This window comes from Balaenoptera ricei, chromosome 2, assembly GCF_028023285.1.
Source record: "Balaenoptera ricei isolate mBalRic1 chromosome 2, mBalRic1.hap2, whole genome shotgun sequence".
Taxonomy (NCBI): Eukaryota; Metazoa; Chordata; class Mammalia; order Artiodactyla; family Balaenopteridae; genus Balaenoptera; species Balaenoptera ricei.
Genome location: NC_082640.1, coordinates 12,869,959 through 12,890,289, shown reverse-complemented (window position 1 = coordinate 12,890,289; position 20,331 = coordinate 12,869,959). Strand labels below are relative to the sequence as shown.

The following is a 20,331-nucleotide window of genomic DNA, read 5'->3' as shown; positions in this document are numbered from 1 at the left end:
GGAGTGTGAGCCTTCCCTCTTCGCTGCCTCTGGCTTCCACGTCCCCTCCCCATCTTGCTCACGGAAACCCCTGGCCCTTCAGGAAGCAATGAGAAGAGGAAAGGGAAACAGGACCACATTCTGAATTTGGCTGGAACCATTATAATGTCGTTCCACGCTTTTTAGCCTGGCATATTTTAAAACACTATCTACATGTTTACATATTTTTAAACATATTCTTTCTCTTGTGAGCACTTTCCTGGATTCTTCAAAAAACCACTCAGACCTCCTGCCCCGCTCCATGACCCGTCAATTATTGTTGACTCAAGCCCTTGAAAAACACTGGGGTGCTGGAGGCTATTTGGCACACATGTATACAATTGAGCATCTACCTTCTAAACCGAGACTGTCTCCTAAGGTCTCCTAAGGAGTGGTCTGCCCTCCTCCGCAGACCTCAGAGCTGTGTATTTTCTATTTCTGACTTTATTTTCTCCTGTCAGTCTCTGTTGCTCACTGTTCTGATCTCTGCTTCTGATCAGCCCTCATCCTTTCTGCCCTCCTGCCCCTCCTCACCTCTTCCCTTCCCTTTCTCTCCTCACTTGGCTTCTCTCGTTTCTCCTCCTCTGGACTGAGAGTGCCTTGAGGACAAGAACACGTTCTGACTCGAATAGTTTCTCTTTTCATCCCCAGCATTTAGCACAGTGCTTGGCTGGCATACATAAGGCATTTGTGTTTATTCAAGAGAATAGAAATCTCAACTTTTTGCAGGAAAAGGTTATTTTCAACAAGATCCACACTTATAAGCTGTGTCTCTTGAGCAAATAGGTTACCTTCTCTTTGGCTGAGTTCACTTATCAGTAAAATGCAAAACAAAACAAAACTGTAGTCTGTTCCTCACAGTGTCTTGAGAAGATTAAATAAGTTAATGAATGAAAAGGGCTTAGAGCAGGGCCTGGCCCAGAGTAAACGTTCAACAAATGTTAGTACTACTGGACGAAACAGTTGCAGGGAGCCCAAACCCACTCCAGCCTTGCAGGGATGCAGAAGAATCCCCAGAATCCAGCGCACGACAGGAGCTGGGAGTAAAGTAGATAAACCATTAGTCTGCTTGCCTCTCTCCCTCTCTCTTTTTCTCTCTCCACCTGCACAGTGTCTGTTTACAATTGCATTGTTACCTTCCTTGACTTTCTTTTGGTTATCCCCTCACCCATAACTGTAGCTTGTATGTGACTTTGACTTGCCATGGGACCAAATCTGGCCCCAATTCCAAGGCAGTCTTTCAGTTCTAAAGCCCAACAATAATCAAGTACAATCTGCGTCTCTTGTGCATATTTGTGGAGACCATCTTATCTTCACATGCTTGACAGGACATTTGGCTGGCTCGGAGGCAGGTGTCTCCCTGTGGTCTCCTCAACTCCTCAGCTTCCTGGGGAAGAATCCACCTGGCTTATTTAAGTGGTCCACTGGGGGATAGATTGGTCATAATCTCGTTTTCCTGTTGTTTATCTTTTGGTCAACCTTTCTTGTGACTGTTAAAACTTTGGACCCCTGAACATAGAGTAAAATATTTTAACTCTACTCATCTGAAAATGTCACGGAGAATGTTTAATGTTGACAAAAAAAAGTACTGAGCAATACTGACAAAGAATAATGAGACATCTAGAACCACAAAGTGGCTGAATTTTTGAAAGGGAGAGGAGAGATGGGAGACAAGTCAGTCAACTGTGTGTGAGGTACCAGGCAAGGAAAGTGAAAGTACAGACTTCTGTCTTTTTCCTGATGAATATTATTACCATATACCATGTAAATTAAAATCATTGAGCAAGAGGCTCTCATTAGGTGACCAGCCACCATCTTATCTCTGTTTTTGAAGGTTTTAATTGCACTTTCTTTTATGGCACAGCACTCAAAGGAGAGGTGATTAATTTATATTTTGTTTATCCAGACACCTTCTTGATACTTCCCTAGGCTTCACAGAAACCAACATGTCTAATGCTCTCTAAAGCTTTTCCTTGTAAAGACCATTCTCCTTACAATAAACATTTACTATACCCATTCGTGAAAGGAATTACAAGTTCTATCAATACCATCTTTTTTATTCAGACTAGTTTTCATAAATATTTAAGTTGATTGCACATGAGTTTATTACACACACTTAAAAGTGTGTTTTTCTGTCCCCAAATAGGAGGATATGAAATACATATCCTTCCAGTCTGTTCATCTTTGGAGACTTTTAGATCTTTACAACATATACTTTAACATTTCTGCTACTTAGGTCATCTTGATAGCATCACAACGACTTCCTAAAACATTTTTGTTTTTAAAATGATTTTCCTCAGAAAACTGGACAGCCACATGCATAAGAATGAAACTAGACCACTATCTTATACCATAAACAAAAATTAACTCAAAATGTGAGACCTGAAGCCATAAAACTCCTAGAAGAAAACTTAGATGATAAGCTGTTTACTTCAGTCTTGGAAATCAATTTTTGGATCTGACTCCAAAAGCAAAGACAACAAAAGCAAAAAAAAAAATAACTGGGACTACATCAAACTAAAAAGCTTCTGCACAGCAAAGGAAACCACCAACAAAATGAAAAGACAACCTATTGAATGGGAGAAAATATTTGCAAATCATATATCCAATAAAAGGTTAATATCCAAAATATAAGAATTCATAAAACTCAGTAACAAAACAAAGCAATCTGATTTTTAAAGGGCAGAGGATCTGAATAAACATTTTTTCAAAAAAAGACATGCAGATGGCTAACAGGCACATAAAAAGATGCTCAACATCACTAATCATCAGGGAAATGCAAATCAATACCACAGTGAGATATCACCTCACACCTGGTAGATTGGCTATCAGGAAGACAAGAGATAGCAAGTGTTGGCCAGCATGTGGAGAAAAGAGAACCCTCATGCACTGTTGATGGGAATGTAAATTGGTGCAGGCTTTATGGAAAACAGTATGGAGGGTCCTCAAAAAATTAAAAATTAAAATGATCCAGCAATTCCCCCTCTGGGTATTTATCTGATGAAAATGAAAGCACTAATTTGAAAATTTTCTACACCCCCACGTTCACTGCAGCATTATTTAACAGAGCCAAGATATGGAAACAACCTAAGTGTCCATCAGTGGATGACTGGATAAAGAAGAAGTGGTATATGTATACGATAGAATACCACCAGCCATAAAAAAGAATGAAATCTTGCCATCTGAGATAACATGGATGAACCTTGAAGGAATTATGCTAAGCGAAGTATCAGACAGAGAAAGACAAATACTGTACAATTTCACTTATATGTGGAATCTAAAAAACAAAACAAATGAACAAACAAAACAAAAATCATAGATAAAGAGAAGAGAATGGTGGTTGCCAGAGGGAAGGGGGGTTGAGTGGGAGAAATGGGTGAAGGGGGTCAAGAGGTCAAACTTCCAGTTATAAAATAAAGTCATGGGAATGTAATGTACAGCATGGTGACTATAGTCAATAATATAGAACATATTTAAATGTTGCCAAGAGAGTGAATCCTAAAAGTTCACTTTGTATGGTGACGGATGGTAACTAGACTTACTCTGGTGATCATTTCACAATGTATAGAAATATCGAATCATTGTGTTGTACACCTGAAACCAATATAATGTTACATGTTAATTATACCTCAATTTAAAAATTTAATTAAAATTTAAAAAATAAAAGAATTTCTCTCAAACCCTCTTTTTACCCATACCTTACCTTTTTTTTTTTCCCTTCCCTTAAATCTTGACTTCAAAAGTCTTCCAAAAACACATATTGTCTCTTGGTCACATTTAAATACCTTCTGACCTTCTTTTCTTGAATTTATTCATTCATTCAACAAATATTTACTGAGCACTTAGATGCCAGGAATTATTCTAGTATTGGAAGTATAGCAGTGAACAAATACCTCTGTCCTAATAGAACGTACATCCTAGTGGAACAAACAAAATAAACTACACACACACACACACATATCACACACACACACACACACGATGTACCTTCCTAAGACCAGAATAAATCATATCTCCACTTTGTACAATACTCCCTTCTCATACTTTTGGAATAGATTGGGTAGAACAGGACACCTAACTGGAATAGATTTTGTTCAATGTTGAACTGCTTGAGTTTCTAATTTTTATTCCTTGTGGAATTTATTGAATGCTACATGGTATTGTGATTATTTTTCACATACCAAAATCTTCTCACCTAAATTGAAACCACAAGGGAGCCAGATTCATGACTTACATCTCTCCCACCAGCTCTGCTCTATAATTTATATATTCAAATAGTTGGCACTTCCCTGGTGGTGCAGTGGTTAAGAATCCGCCTGCCAATGCAGGGGACACGGGTTTGAGCCCTGGTCTGGGAAGATCCCACATGCCATGAAGCAACTAAGCCCGTGCGCCACAACTACTGAGCCTGCACTCCAGAGCCTGCAAGCCACAACTACTGAGCCTGCATGCCACAACTACTGAAGCCTGTGCGCCTAGAGCCCATGCTCCACAACAAAGAGAAGCCACCACAATGAGAAGCCTGTGCACCGCAACAAAGAGTAGCCCCTGCTCACCACAACTAGAGAAAGCCCGTGCACGGCAACAAAGAACCAATGTAGCCATAAATAAATAAATAAATAAATAAATAAATAAATAAATAAATAAATAAATTTATTTATTTTAAAAAATAGTTGAAGGGATCAGAAGGAGCAAGTGATTAAACTTTGATGATGTCAATACACAGTTTTGAGCCAATTATCTCTCTCTACTTGTCCATCTACCTACTCATCCACCTGTGAACACAGAAAATATCCTTATTGTTTTGGGTTCTCACAGTAAATCTCTGTTGTCTGAGGTAGTTTTGCTAAAGTTTCTGCAAGAAACCTAGAATTTCTTATATCTTTACTCATAAATTGATGTTCTTTCTGGAGATTAATTTTACAGGAGTTAATTTTGTAATTTCCAAGCTCTTGTTTCCATGTTTATCTAGAAATGAAATTCATTTAAGTACTGAAGCCCTTATTTACACCACTTGGCAGCCTTCATGGGAAAGAAGTCCAAGTGAAATACTTCTATTTATAGCAGCAGGAAATTACAATTCAGGGGTTCCCATAAATTATCTCTTTTTAATCACTCAGTCAGATTTCCCTCTCTGATGCGCTTAGCCCAGGATACCGGACGTCATCTTCTCACACCAAATGATTCTTCTCACTTCAGGCAGCATGCTCAGGGAAAACTACACCTGCTTTGTTTCATAGGTGGCTCTGAGTAATCACAGGGTCGAGATCTCCAATCTTACAAAGCTACCCTGTAATTTTAGAAAACAGGTAAACCTATTTATGCTTTCTTGCCATTCTAATTGACCTTCCCAGCATTAGTTCCTAATTTACTAACATCTGACTATGCATGTTAAGATGTTCAGTTTATTTATCTTACAAAAAAGGAAAAGGGTTAAGATGATATAGCTGGAAAATAGTAATTTTTGCTTGCAGATTTTATCACAATATATGGTTAGTGCATTTAATGCATGATTAGACTCTTTCCTTGGCTGTAGTAAATAGAATATTGGATTAGAAAATATAAAACTTTTTTTTTTTAGTATTTGTTATGATTATAGAGTTTTGTGTAATTCTCCAATAGCACCTGATTGGAGTATTTTTGTATTTTTTTCTCTAAATTAAAGGGAAAACTCAAATGGACTTTAGTTGATCCTCCTCCCACACCATGCTTCAAATAATACTTAAAGATAATTCCCACCCCTAATTTACTGCTAGTGGAACAGAATGCTCCATACTTGTAAATACATAATTTGGGAGATTTACCTGCCTACACTAGCCTAGTCCCATTTTGGGGCTTTCAAATATATAATCACGGCTAAGATTTATTATAGCAAAAGATACAATGCAAGATCAGCAGGCAAAAGATACACATAAGCAAAGGCGAAAGAAGTCACACACAGGCTTCCTAGTCCTCCCTCTCTCTCTGCTAGCATAGCATAGAATGCTTCTCATAAGAGATTGCTCCACCCAAGAAAGCCCACCTGAGTCATGGGATCCAGACTTCATAGAGGTGTAAATTCCAATTACCTATAGGGAAACACCAATTTGAATGACAGTAGATTTCTCTCAGACCAGAAGGAAATGGCACACCATTTTTCAAGTGCTAAAAGAATCAACCATGTGTTCTCTATCTGATGCATCTATCCTTCAGCAATAAAGAGGGAGAAATAGACATTCCCAGATGAGGGAAAACAATTTATTGCTAGCTAGCCTACCCTTACAGATTGGCTAGCTAAAGGAAGTTCTTGCAACGAAAAGAAAATAATGAAAGAATCTGGAAGGATCGGGAAGAAAGAAGGAAGAGCTGAAATATGGGTATATACAATAGACTATTTCCTCGTGAGCTTTATACATCATATTTGATGATTGAAACAAAAATTATAAAAACATCTGATACTCAAGACGATGGTATTTAAAAGTGGAGACAGTAAAGAGACCTCCATGGGTGTGAGGTTTCCATATTTCTCTCAAAGTGGTAAAACGTGGATACCAGCAGACTGTGATAAGCAATATATGTATATTATAATACCTACAGTATTACACTCAAAAGCAATGTAAATAAATCAAGATGGATAAATAAGAAATGTTCAAGTAACCCACAGGAAGGCAAGAAAAGAAAAACGAAGGAAAAGAACCAATCAAAAGGCAGAGATTGGCAGAGTGGATTAAAAATTTATGATTCAACTATATGCTGTTTAAAGAAACTCAAATGTATCAATATAGGTGGGTTGAAAATGAAAGGATGGAAGAAGATACCATGTAAACATTAATTTTTTAAAAAGCAGGAATGGCTTTTTAAATATGTACTAAGGTAGACTTCAGAGCAAAGAAAAATTCTAGAGACAAAGAAGGACATTACATATGATAAAATGAATCAATCCATGAAGAAGACATAATGATCCAATGTATATGCACCAAACAACAGAGCCTCAAAATACATGAGGCAAAAACTGATAGAGCAGAAAGGAGAAATAGAAAAATCCAAAATTATAGTTGAGGACTTCAACATGCCCCTCTGAGCAACTGATAGAACTACTTGACCTAAAATCAGCAAGGATATAAAAGAGTTGAACAACACCAGAAATAAATAGGATTTAATTGACATATTATGGAACATTCCATCACCAGCAACAGAATACACATTTTTTCAGCTGCATTTGGAACATTTACAATACCCTGGGTCATAAAACAAGGCTCAGCAAATTTAAAATAATTGAAATCATACAGATTATGTTCTCTGACCATAATAGAATCAAACTAGAAATTAATGACAGAAAGACAAGAAGAAAATCTTTAAGCATATGGAAATTGAATGATACACTTCTAAATAATCTCTGGGACAAAAGGAAGCCTCAAAGGACTTAAAATATACAAAGAACTGAATGAAAATGAAAATACAACTTTCAAAATTTGTGGGATGCAGCCAAAGCAATGCTGAGAGGGAGATTTATTTTACTAAAATGTATTAGATAGAGAGGTCATAAATCAATAATCTAACCTCAAGAATCTAGAAAAAGAAACCTAATACAATTAGAAGGAAGAAAATAATAAAAACAGAAATCAATGAAATTTAAAACAGAAAAACAGCAGAGAAAGTCAATGAAATCAAAAGCTGGTTCTTTAAAAATGTCAATAACTATGTCAATAGTACTATGAGAACTTTAATTCAGCACCTTAGATGAAATGGACCAATTCATCAAAAACTGCAAACTATCAAAACTCACCAAAGATGAAACAGATGCCCAAATCATCATTTAACTATTAAAGAAGTTGATTTCATAAAACCCTTCAAAAGAGAAATCTCCTGACCCAGATGATTTCATTAGTGAATTCTGCCAAACATTTCAAGAATTAACACCAACTCTAAACAATCTTTTCCAGAAAATAGAAAAGAGAATGTTTCCCAACTCATGTTATGATACCAGCATTATCCTAATGTCAATACCAGACAAGGACATTATAAGAAAAGAAAATTACAGCTCAAAATCCATCATGAACATAGATGAAAAAAAACCTTTCTGAAATATTAGCACATCAAAGCAATATATAAAGAGAATAATTCATCTCAGAGGAGTTTATCCCAGGAATGCAAGGCTGGTTCAATATTTAAAAATCAATCAATGTAATCCATATTAACAGTATAAAGAAGAAAAAGCATATAATCATATTAATTGATGCAGAAAATCAGTTGACAAAATTCAACATCTATTCATGATAAAAAATAAAACTGTCAGCAAAATAGAAATATAAGGGAACTTCCTCAACCTGATAAAAGGCATCCACAAAAATGACACCATACTTAATGGTGAAAGACTGGATGCTTTCCTGCAAAAATCATAAACAAGACAAGTGAGGAGAGAAAAACTGTTCCTATTTGCAGACAACATGATTGTCTAAATAGAAAATCCTTAAGGAATCCACTTAAAAAAAAACAAAACTCCTAGAACTAATAGGTGAGTTTAGCAACATGTCAGGATATAAGTTCAACACAGAAAAATCAATTATATTTTTATATACCAGCAATGAAAAACTGAAAACCAAAAATTTTTAATACCATTTTAGTATTAATAGGGCTGAAAAATGAAATATGAAATTAAAGTGAAAGAGAAAATGAAACAAAACATGTATAGAACTTATATATTGAGAACTGTAAAACACAAAGGAAATCAAAGAATCACTAAATATGTGAAGAGATATACCATGTTCATGTGTTGGAAAACTCAACATAGTGAAAATGTCAGTTTTCCCTGAGTTGATCTAAATTTGATACAATTCTATCGAAATTCCAGCAGCATTTTTGGTAGATAGAGATATGCTAATTCTAAAACTTTTATGGAAAGGTAAATAAATTATAATAGTGAAAAATCATTTTGAAAAAGAATAAAATTGAATCATTCTACCTGATTTTATGACTTACTGTAAAGCTACAGTAACCAAAATAGTTTGGTATTGATGAAGGGATAGACCGGGACATGAATGAACAGAATAGAGTCCAATAATAGATGACAGAAGCCTGGTCAATGGATTTTTTAATTGAAAATATTATGATATAATTGTAAATTTACATGCTATTGTAAGAAATAACATAGAGTGAGCCCATATACCCTTAACCCAGTTTCCCCCAATGATAACATTTTCAAAACTATAGTACAATATCACAACCAGGATAATGATGAACACAATCCAATGATTTTATTCAGGTTCCCCCAGTTTTACTCCTACGTGTGTGTGTTTGTGTGTGTATTAACTTCTATACAATTTTCTCACATGGGTAGGTTCATGTTAAGATAATCAATAGTTCTATCACAAGGATCATTCATGTCTAACTGCTCAGCACCATTTGTTGAAAGTCTATACTTCTTCCATTGAATTGCTTTTGCACCTTTGTCAAAAATAGTTGAGCATATTTGTGTGGGTCTGGGTCTTCTGTTCTGTTACATTAATTTGTGTGTCTGTCCCTCCACCAGTATCATTCCATCTGGATTACTGTAGCTACACAGTAAGATTTGATATCAAGCAAAGTGATTCTTCCCACTTTATTCTTCTTTGTCAAGTTTGATTTCGCTATTCTAGCACCTGTGCCTTTCCATATAAATCTTAGAATAAGATATTCTATTCTACAAAAAAACTTTGCTTGGATTTTGATAGGAATTACATTAAACCTAGAGATCATTTGGGGAGAATTACATCTTTAATATGTTGCATCTTTAAATCTATGGACACAGGATGTCTCATCATGTATTTACACCTTCTTTGATTGCTTTTGACAGCACTTTTTAATATTCAGCACACAAATCCTGCACATGTTTTTTAGAAGTTTATACCTAAGGATTTAATTTTCTTGGCATAATTGTAAGTGCTCCAAATTTTTTTTGGTTTTTAATTTTGGTTTCCACCTGTTCATTGTAACTATATAGAAACATAATTGATTTTGTATGTTGTTCTTATATCTTCAGATCTTGATGAACTCAATGCTTAGTTCTGGGAGTTTTTTCAGTAGATTCCTTGGGATTTTCTACATAGGCAATCACATCATCTGCTTTGTCTTTAGTTTTCAATAGTTTGATTTCAACGTGTCTGGAGTGCATTTCTTTGGGTGTACCTTATTGACATTCACTGAAATTCTTTTTTATTTTTTTAATAAATATTTATTTATTTATTTATTTATTTATTTATTTATGGCTGTGTTGGGTCTTCGTTGCTGCGTATTGGCTTTCTCTAGTTGCAGTGAGCGGGGGCTAGTCTTCGTTGCAGTGCATGGGCTTCTCATTGCGGTGGCTTCTGTTGTTGCGTAGCATGGGCTCTAGGCGTGCGGGCTTCAGTAGTTGTGGCACACAGGCTCAGTAGTTGTGGCTCAAGGGCTCTAGCGCGCAGGCTCAGTAGTTGTGGTGCACGGGCTTAGTTGCTCCTCAGCATGTGGGATCTTCCCGGACCAGGGCTCAAATCTGTGTCCCCTGCATTAGCAGGCAGACTCTTAACCACTGTGCCACCAGGGAAGTCCCTGAAATTCTTGACTATGTAGATTTATGTCTTTAACCAAATTGAGGAAACCATTTCAGCCCTAATTTACTCAATATTTTTTTCTGTGCTTCATTCTTTCTCCTCTTCTTCTGAGTCTACGATGACACCAATATTAGCTCTTTTTTATTGCACCACAAGTCCCTGAGACTCTGTCAGTTGCTTTTTCAATCTTTTGTTGTCCAGATTGGATCATTTTTATTGATTTATCTTCAAGTTCACAGATTGTTTCTTCTGTTATCTCCATTCTGCTATTAAACCTATTCAGGGAATTGTGTTTTTTAAGTTTTGGTTATTGTATTTTTCAGCTGCAAATTCTATTTTTTTATCTTCTATTTCTTTCTAAGACTTTGTAACTCCCTAGTCATTTCAAGAGTGTTTGACCTACTTGTTGGAACAGTTAACAGCTGAGTCATCTCAGCATTGATGTGTTTTGATTGCCTTTTCCCATATGAGGTGAGATTTTCCTGGTTCTTCACATGTTGAGTAATTATATAGATTGTGATATTATGTTATGAGTCCTTCAGTTCTTATTTATGGGTCTTACACATATTCTAAGAAGAATGTTTCTTTTGTGTGTGTGTTTTAGCAGTCAATTGGCCCAGTTGCTTTCAGTCTTCAAATTTCCACTAGTGTTTTGTGGGTTGTCATTCCACCATTAGTCCCATTTTCAAAGGCTTTGCGGTGCTATTTGGATCAGCCCTGCATGTGTGCCAAATAGTGTCCAGTATGAGACTTGGGTGGTAGTTTATACCATAGTTCCATCTTCAAAATCTACGTATGTGCCGTTCAGGATCAGAACTATGCACACACAGCTTGGAAGTAAGCCTAGGAATATATAAACAATTTTATAGGGTTGCTTTCCTGAGCTCCTCCCTCTCCATGATCTCCCTTGTCTTTTTTGGTTCCTTGGAGCTTCCCTTTTGGTCCTCAAGCCAAAAAAACCTTTATTTACCCTGCGCTGCTACACTCTTGCCATGACTGTATCCATGTCCACAGCCAAACAGCAGGAGGACTGAGCAAGTATAAGGCAGTTTTAGACTCTTAGGGACCTCAATGTCACCGCTGCCACCACCGTCACAAGCTTCCTTAGAAGATGGGGCACAAGATAATGGATAAAAATAAGAAAAAAAATCAAAAAAGGGGCTTTCCTCCACTGTCTCTTTTTCCTGTTTCTCAATCGGGCTTCTCCTTGGGCTCTCTCTGTGCTGATACCCGCTTCCAGACTTGGGGCTATGTTTAGTTCAGCTTGGAGAATAGTGGAGGAAAATTAAAATATAAGCTCACCATCAGTTCCGTAGTCATTCAAATGTCAGTCTTCCCTGATCTTCCTGCTATGAATTATTTTTCCGAGTTTTCAAATAGCTATTGCATGCACCCTGTCCAGGTTTTATTACTGTATTCAGTAGGAGACACAGGGTGAAGTGTGCTTACTCCCTGTTACCTGGAATGAGAACCCCTGTCATTGTTTTGTTCCACTCATGAGAGAATTAGTAAGATATTAATACTGGTTCAAAGATCATTTGAGAATATATGCATTTATATCCAATTTAATTAAGGAATGTTAGAAAAAGATTTTAACCTTTGGGAGTATCTTTTTCCATTGAAAAGAAATAATTTGCATCTCTACTAAACAAAAATCTACATGTTAACTAGTAACTTCTCTAAGTCTGGAAATTTTCATTAAGAGTATCTTTTAGTTAAACAGTATCTTTACTGCTTACTAAGTACATTCTATTTTCCCTAAGTACAGAACTAAATACGTTTCCCTAGATAAACTTTGCATGAGTCTTTGCCCCTGCATGACATGGAAATTCCATGCCATCCTTATTTTGTTTTTGTCTTTTTCCATGTTTTGGATAATTCTTCTTAAAAGTGGGATCCAAATTCTTCTTGCAAAAGGTCTCAACTGAAGCAAGAGATGATATGAGACTGGCATAGACTCTCTGAGGAGGCAACCTATTTTTTCCCAATTCCATAAATATTTATTACATATCTACAATGTACCAAATATCTTGATAAGCAATGGTACAGAAAAGCAATGATTTTCATAATATGTATCAGTCATGTAGTAATCTCTTGAAAAATAATTTCTCCGGCAAAATATACAGACTATAAAACTCTATCACTGTCATGGAAAATTTGAAAACTCTGTATGGTATGGTTGCTGAGGTATATATAAAATACTGTATTTCTGCGATGCTCTTCAGATCAACTCAGAGCACAGTTAGTGCTTATTCACTCTGTGATTTTGATTGCTATTGTTTACTCTCTAAGGAAAGGCAGAGGAAAAAAAGAAGAGGAAAAAGTGAAGGAGGAGGAAGAGGTTGCAGTAGCACCAAAACTGCCTGGAGAAGGAAGCCCTGATAAAGAATGGCTCCCTCCCTCTGATCCTGACTTCTGTGTTTATGTGTATGAAGTGACCAGATCCATACTTCCCATCACCAGTATAAAGGAACAGATTGAGGTTCTTGCAAAGTAAGCGTCTATATATACATACACATTTTCAATTTCTGAAAAATGTTTTTGATGTTACTGATTTGCACTTTTTAGCCAATTTTCAAACAACTACACCATAATAAAACCGAACTTGTATAGCACCCTGCCTCTGACTCTGAAGCAGAAACACAATGAATTGGAAATAAATCCTCCATTTCTATTTTAGATGATATTTTTGCCAAGAATCAGAGCTAGGAGCTGGAAATTACTTAAAGAAAAATGTCTAGGTCATTTTCTCCAGCTAAACCAGGAAAAGCATCTTTCAGGGTGATCCTAAAGAAGTTATGAATGAAGGAATCCTATTTTGAATTATTTATAAACTCACAAGTTGTTTTCTAATACAAATAGCCATCCCTTATTTTTATGTTGTATGTCTGATATTTTGTGTTTCACGGTGCTCCAAAGTGGGATTGTGGGTATTCTAAGAGATGGTTCGGCACTCTGTATAAGCCAGTGAGGTAGCCTCCTAAATGAGAGCATTTAATCTGATTCCGCTAAGAGAAGGCTGAGAACCTGACTTTACGATTGACAGGAAATCACTAGAAATGGAGGCTCGCCTTCATGACTGACACCAGCCAGTTGTGAGCTCCTGGCTTGTGCAACAGCTGCAATCTCCGTGGGAGCTTGTATCTTCTCCAAATAGAAGTGAATTGCAGGCACCAAACCTGGATGTGACAACTGCAAGAAACACAGCCGCCAGATCACTGACTTCTTGTCAGGCGACTCTGGAAGAGAGCGTTTTTGGCTACCGAAGTTTTCCTTGATGTCCTTGAGAAACGATGACTCAAGCAGAACTCTGACTTAGCTCATTTCAACACTTGTCAAATTTCCTCATGCTTTGTTCCTATCAGAAATAGTTTTCATCATTCCCAAATAATTGTTTTTTTAACCTGAACCCACACCAAGAGAGCGATACAGAGATGTGTCCCCATGCCTTTGGCTCCTAGCGGCTGTTACAGGACACCTGGCTGGCACTGAGGGTCAGTTTTCTGCCTAATCCTTTCTCTTGGTTTTCACCATTGTTCTTCTTCACTTGGTTCCACGTACAGCAAGAGGAAATTCTTTCTTTACAATGGGCAATCCTGCCTTTACTCCATGATGTAGCAGCCTCAGTTGACAGAGGATTTTTGCAGGTGTGCTTACTGACATCTTCAGTGAGAGCCTAATCTTAGGAGAAACTCACAGGCAAAGTACACCCCTGTACCTCACCTCCTCGCCTAACTGTTAGTAATTTTTCCCTTTTTGCCTCTTCCTCTCTCCTCTAACTTCAGTGTTACGTAAATGCCATGTCTTTCTCTAAATTTAAAAAAAAAGATAAAATTTAAAAGAAAAAGATGATAAAACTTGAAAAGATTTGTGAACCTCAGGGTTCACAATGGTCCTATATGTTTGTCTTTGTCTCTGAGTTTAAATTCCTTAAAAGAAGGACCACATGTCAGGACAATGCCTTGGATTTCAGATTCAAACATTTGAAAATACTTTCCAAGAGTAAGATAACGTTTAAAAACTGTGTTGATACAAATGTAGTGTGATATTGATTTGTATCTTGCTATAAATATTGGGAAAATTAGCATTCATTTCTTTCTTCCTGCTGAATGAAATTGTTGGAATTTCAGTTTATGTAAGATAGTTTAAATATAGTAAGCATAATGTTAACTTATAGTAAATACATTTTTTAAAGTAAAGCAAACAAAAATCAGAGGGAAAGTATCTTTTACAAGTATAATTACACAGATATTTATACTCAAAGCATCCAAAGTGAGATATTAAACTTGATTGATTCAATCTCACTGTAATTGACACAGGTACGTGGCAGAAAAAATGGGCGGTAAAATTCCAAAAGAAAAACTACATGATTTCAGCTGGGAACTTCATATAAGTGAACTAAAGTTTCAACTTAAGTCCAATGTTGTACCAATTGGACTGATCAAAAAAGGAATCTTCTACCATCGAGCTTTGCTTTTCAAGGTATTTAAGATGTTTTGCTCATTTCCCACTAGGTAAAAATGTTTTGTCTTTATCATTGTGGAGTGAGCCAGTTGCTAACAATTAACTGGATGATATTAATCCTATCATTTAGATGTACTTATATTTGGCATGTATATGTATGTGTATATACATACACACACGTATATTCACCAGACTATTGGAAACATATTCATTCAACATTTATCACACACCTACTCTAGGCCAGGGCCTCTTCCAAGGTCTGGGAATATACGGTTACTAAAGTGAGAGTCCCTGCATTCAAGGGGGACCTAAGCCAGACTTGCGGGTTCTCAGGTGACGTCAGGGAAAGTTTCAAGGGGGGAAGTGATATGTGGCCTCAGAATTAGAGGCTACATAGGATTTCAGCAGGTAAAGAAGGAAGACAAGGGTGTTCTAAACAATACAAATATTTTATTTAAAATAACAGGTATGAGAGTCAGTGGTCCATTTGAGGGATGTAGAGTAGTTGGTCTGGATCCAGAAAAGCGGGGAGGGGTTGGATAAGGCTAAAGCACCAGACAGTAAAGCACCATGTGAGTTTGTACTTGATCTTAAAATCTGTGAGTAACCACTGAAAGTTAAGGGGAAAGTGATTTTGAAAGACCACTCAGGCAACAGAATGGGGAATGAACTAGAACGGGGGAAAGACTGGAGACAGGAAGGCCAACTGGAAGGTCACCGGAGCAAGAAGTACAGGTGCCTGATACTAAAGCCATGGTGGAGGCTGTGAATGAGAGGTGAGTTTGGCGGGAGATGTAGGAGATAAAACTGAAAGGAGCTGTTGACTGCCTAGTGGTGGTGTGAGAGACTGCATGAGAAGAAGAAAATGATTTCCAGGATTTGGGCAGGGTAACTGGAAATGATGGCATCATTCACAGAGATGTGGACACTGGAGCAGGATCAGGTTTAAGGGAGGGGGTGATCTTTTTTTTTTCCTCCATTGTATCCAGTGTCTGGAGTATAACAGGAGCTGAGAAAATTGTTTCAGAGCCATAGACTTAAATGTATAAACTTCCTACCCTCTCCTGAATACCTATAAACCTCATTGCATCTTACCTCCAGTTCCAAGCCAATTCTATTTATAATCCAAATGCCAGTCTTTCCTATTTCCTTGGATTTCTTGCTCTATCAATTCTTCTCTCCCATCTTAAATCTCTTTCTCTCTACTAGCTGTTTTACCTTTAAAATCTAAACTTAAGTCCAAAACATTTAAAGAGAAAATGTAAATCTTTTCTCATTATATCTACAACTACTCCTATAAGCGCCTATCACCATGACCACCATCATTTTGAGCTTATGTGCCAGGCACTTAATAAATATAATTGTGAAGAGTCTCAAATATGCCAAACGTTGAAGTTACTACCTTTGTTTTAAAGATAAGAAAATTGATACTTAGAGAAGGAATTTACCCAAGGACAACCAGAGATACAGCTGGAATTTGAACCCATGCCTATCTGAGCCAAAACCTACCATACTGCTTCTATCTGAAGATAATTCTCATTCCCGGTCAAAATTCTGAGTCATCTCAACTCCTAGTCACTCCTTGACCTCAGTTTCATCCTCAACTCCCTGCAGTCTGGCCCTTGAAGGCCAGATCCCTCCCAAGAAGGATCACAGTGATCTGTTTTCTGTCTTGCTTGATATGTCAAAGAATTTGTCACTGATCCTTCTCTTTCTTTAACACCACTTTTAGTAACTTCTGTCCTCTCTTGCCATTTCATCTCAGTCTCCTTTGGAGACCTCTTTTCCTCCAACCTTGTCTTAAGTGTTGGGGTCCTGACCCAGAACTCAAGTTCTGTCCCCGGCTCTTCTCTTTTCTCCCTTTACATACTTCGTTTGGTGAGGTCATCCTCCTACATCACCTTAAATACGACTTACATGCCTCAGGTTTCCAGATCATTTCCTCTGTCCCACAAGCCGCTCCTGATTCCAGGTCTATCTGTCTGTTTACCCTGTAGCTAGCTGACCTTGTGTGTCTTGTAGGCACTGCATTAGTCTTCTCAGGCCACTATAACCAAGTACCACAGATGGGGTGGCTTAAACAATAAACAGTTATTTCTCACAGTTCTGGAGGCTGAGAAGTCCAAGATCAAGGTGCCAGGAGATTCAGTGTCTGGTGAGGGCCCACTTCTTGGTCGGCAGTTGCCGCTTTCGTACCGTATCCTTATATTTCAGAGTGCGGGGAGGGCCCTTCCTCCTCTTATAAGGGCACAATTCCCATCATGGGGGCTTCACCCTCATGACCGCCTCTTAAGGGACCCACCTTCAGAAAGAAAACAGGAATCTCAAGGGGAAACATTTCAGTTCATAACGTTACAGCAGACTGAATTCATTACCCTCACACCTCACCTGAGTCATGCAGTTAATCACCCAGGTCTTGCCTACCACTGAATCCTGAACACCAACACTCACTGGTAAAACGTGTTATCCTTCCATTCCTCCCAAAGCGTTCACTCCCCCTACATATACTCTTCATCTCCCCGTTTTCTTTCAGCTCCTTTCCTCCACGGCAGCCTAGATAAATCGTCCACAGACCGTATAACCTGCTCACTGATTTCCCTCGTCTTCGTGCCCCCATCCTTCCGCCCCTCCGCCTTGTCTGCCCACACTGGACCAGTCCTACTGCCTGCCTTTCCCACAATGACACTCGGGCTGCAGAACGTGACAGTGGGATGTGCCACAGCCAATTCAGGGTCCAAGGTGGTGGGTGTACGTGCTGCCTGGCCATCTTTTCCAGCTCCTGGCCACAGGCTTCTCCTATTTTCCTCAGCATCTGTGCCCCACATCTGCCTTCTTTCCTAAGCCTTTTCATCTTCACCTCTTCCTATACGCAGATGACCTTGTTTCCCACTTCACAAAGAAAATAGACACTTCCAGATTCAACTCAGCTGAGGTTAAGAACTCAGACTCTGGGAATTCCCTGGCGGTCCAGTGGTTAGGACTTGGCGTGGTCACTGCTGGAGCCCTGGGTTCAATCTCTGGTCGGGGATAACTAAGGTCCCACAAGCCAGCTCTCTTATCCACTATGATGTGGCTAGGAAGTTTCCAGATTATTTAAAAAGTGCTTTTAAAATCAGGACAAATTGAAGAGACAGCTTCTGAGGAACATAAGCAACCCCTGAGGACAGGGCATCAGGCAGCCCAAGAAGGACCAACCGCTCACAATTCTGCCCCTCCGGCTCCATAACACCTGTCTACACCACACAGAACAAATGGGCTAGAAACAGGTCCCCACCATTCCAATCCTGCCATTCAATCCCACTGCATATCACACCCAAGGAGCAGCCCAGGAGCGTGGAAAGATTGATAGATGCAGTAGAGCTGAAAGCCCAGGGAACAGCTCTTCTCCAATTACGTTATCAATCTTGTGCTGATACAATGCAGCGCAACTGCCTGAAAAATGTCCCTTCCCAGCAGGACCTACACAGAGATTTTGAGTCCACAGAATCTTGAGCAACAGGGGAACTTATCACATTTTACCAACTCCTATCACAACACTCCACATTTTTTCCAGCCTCCTTTCTAAGCACTTTGTTGTTGTTCTTCTGCAAGAGTGTATATTTCACCTTCGACCAAGGTGGGTCTTTCAACCAAGGCTTTTTCTCCGCCCCTCCCCCTCCTCACTCTTGGTTGATCTCGCGTTTTCTCCCCCCAGGCTCTGGCTGACAGAATTGGCATCGGCTGCTCTCTGGTTCGCGGGGAGTACGGCAGAGCCTGGAATGAAGTCAAGCTGATGAATGAATCCCGAAAGGGGGTGACTGGGGCTCTCCCTCCCCCGGAAACTTACATAGTTGACCTCATGTTCCATCCAGGGGCACTGATAAAGTTAAGAAGCCGAGAGGCAGATCTTTACAGATTTCTCTAAACTTCCAAATGAACACAAAAGGTGTTCAAACAAGAAATTCATTATATACCCTTTCTATGAAGTTCACCGGTAGATTTTATCAATATTTCTTTAAATAAAAATATTAGAAATGCTCTCCCTGTGTAGAAATGAGGTCACTAGGATTGGACTTCGTCGTGCTTCTGAGTTCAGGCTTTTGGCAAGCATTCAGTCTGATGAGATCAGATTACACTTGTGTAAAGCTTATTATTCTCGAAATTAATCCACCCCGCTGTTTCCTAAGGAGCATCTCCGCCCTTTGGGAATCATGTGTAAAAGCACCCAGCTACTGTTCCCAGGACAGTGCCCTATGACTGTCATTCTTCATGTTCCGGATGCTCCAGGAAGACTTGGTTAAATCAAGTCCATGGTTTTTTGTGTCTTCAGTCGCCTTGTCTCACTCCCATAAAGTAAGAATATTGATATTTTGAATATTTGTAGATCTATTTTAGTATCACAAATTCCTTTCTAAAATTTTTTGTTCATATTTTCCCAAATTTATCATTAAGAACACTGTTTAGTATACTTCACTGAACTAAAAATATTTCTAAAAACTATTTCCATACACTGCACTTGTCTATATTGACTTGGAAACATACCTTCAGTTAAAAACAATTCTGATTTGCTTTTTGCACGTTTCAATGCTGGGTCACAAAAATGTGACTTCAAATTTACATGACTTAAAAGTTCTTTTCTGGAAAATTTTGAAATGTAAGTATAAAGTAAATCTTTGCTGAGGAATTGTGTTTTCAGTATTGAGCACAAAATGGGGAGCAAGCACCCATTTCAAATGGCAAGAGAAAATGAATCTCATGAAGTATACATTTTCCTAGCCAGGCTTTAAGTCTAAAGTTGACCCGTCTAATCATTTTGCTAGAAGGTTTCCAAAAGTGAGTTTGATTTTAGAAATTAAGGTGAAGATTATTCTGTATGAACCAATGTGTAATTTCAAAGAATGTGTAATTCTTTATTTCAAAATAAAGTCCCTTACATCAAATGGTGTGGTAATTATAGTTATCACCCAGTTTCATGAAGAGAGCACAGATTATAGGATACATATCCATCTAAGCATTTCCAAGTCTCTCTTGATCCAGAAAGCATTCAAAGTGGATTACAAAGATATATAAGATGTAACAAGATAAAAATAAATGAAAAACAGGCATAAGTGTAGGAAAGAAAGTTTGACAAGGCCAGGAATAAGCTTAGAATTCAAAACGCAGTCCATGAAAATCCTGCGTATTTGTTAGAGGTAAGTGAAAATCTGACTCAAACTTTCTAGCAGCCAGTGCAGAGGGGAATGCTATCAGTTACATGATTGGTAACAGGGTCCACTAGATAAAAGCACAAAGCAGCTTCCCAAGAGGAACAAAGACCAGGGGAATT

General features: G+C 38.1%; 1 protein-coding gene across 1 annotated transcript in view; it reads left to right on the top strand.

The window, feature by feature from the left end:
- The window catches only part of ARMC3 (armadillo repeat containing 3), a 90,950-nt gene extending 71,986 nt beyond the window's left edge, over positions 1-18,964 (top strand). The window contains exons 17-19 of the mRNA XM_059915298.1: positions 12,855-13,055; positions 14,882-15,044; positions 18,721-18,964. Of these exons, the coding sequence (XP_059771281.1) occupies positions 12,855-13,055; positions 14,882-15,044; positions 18,721-18,930 (574 nt within the window). The 3' untranslated portion in view covers positions 18,931-18,964. The remainder of the gene's footprint in view (positions 1-12,854; positions 13,056-14,881; positions 15,045-18,720) is intronic.
- Positions 18,965-20,331: the final 1,367 nt, after the last annotated feature.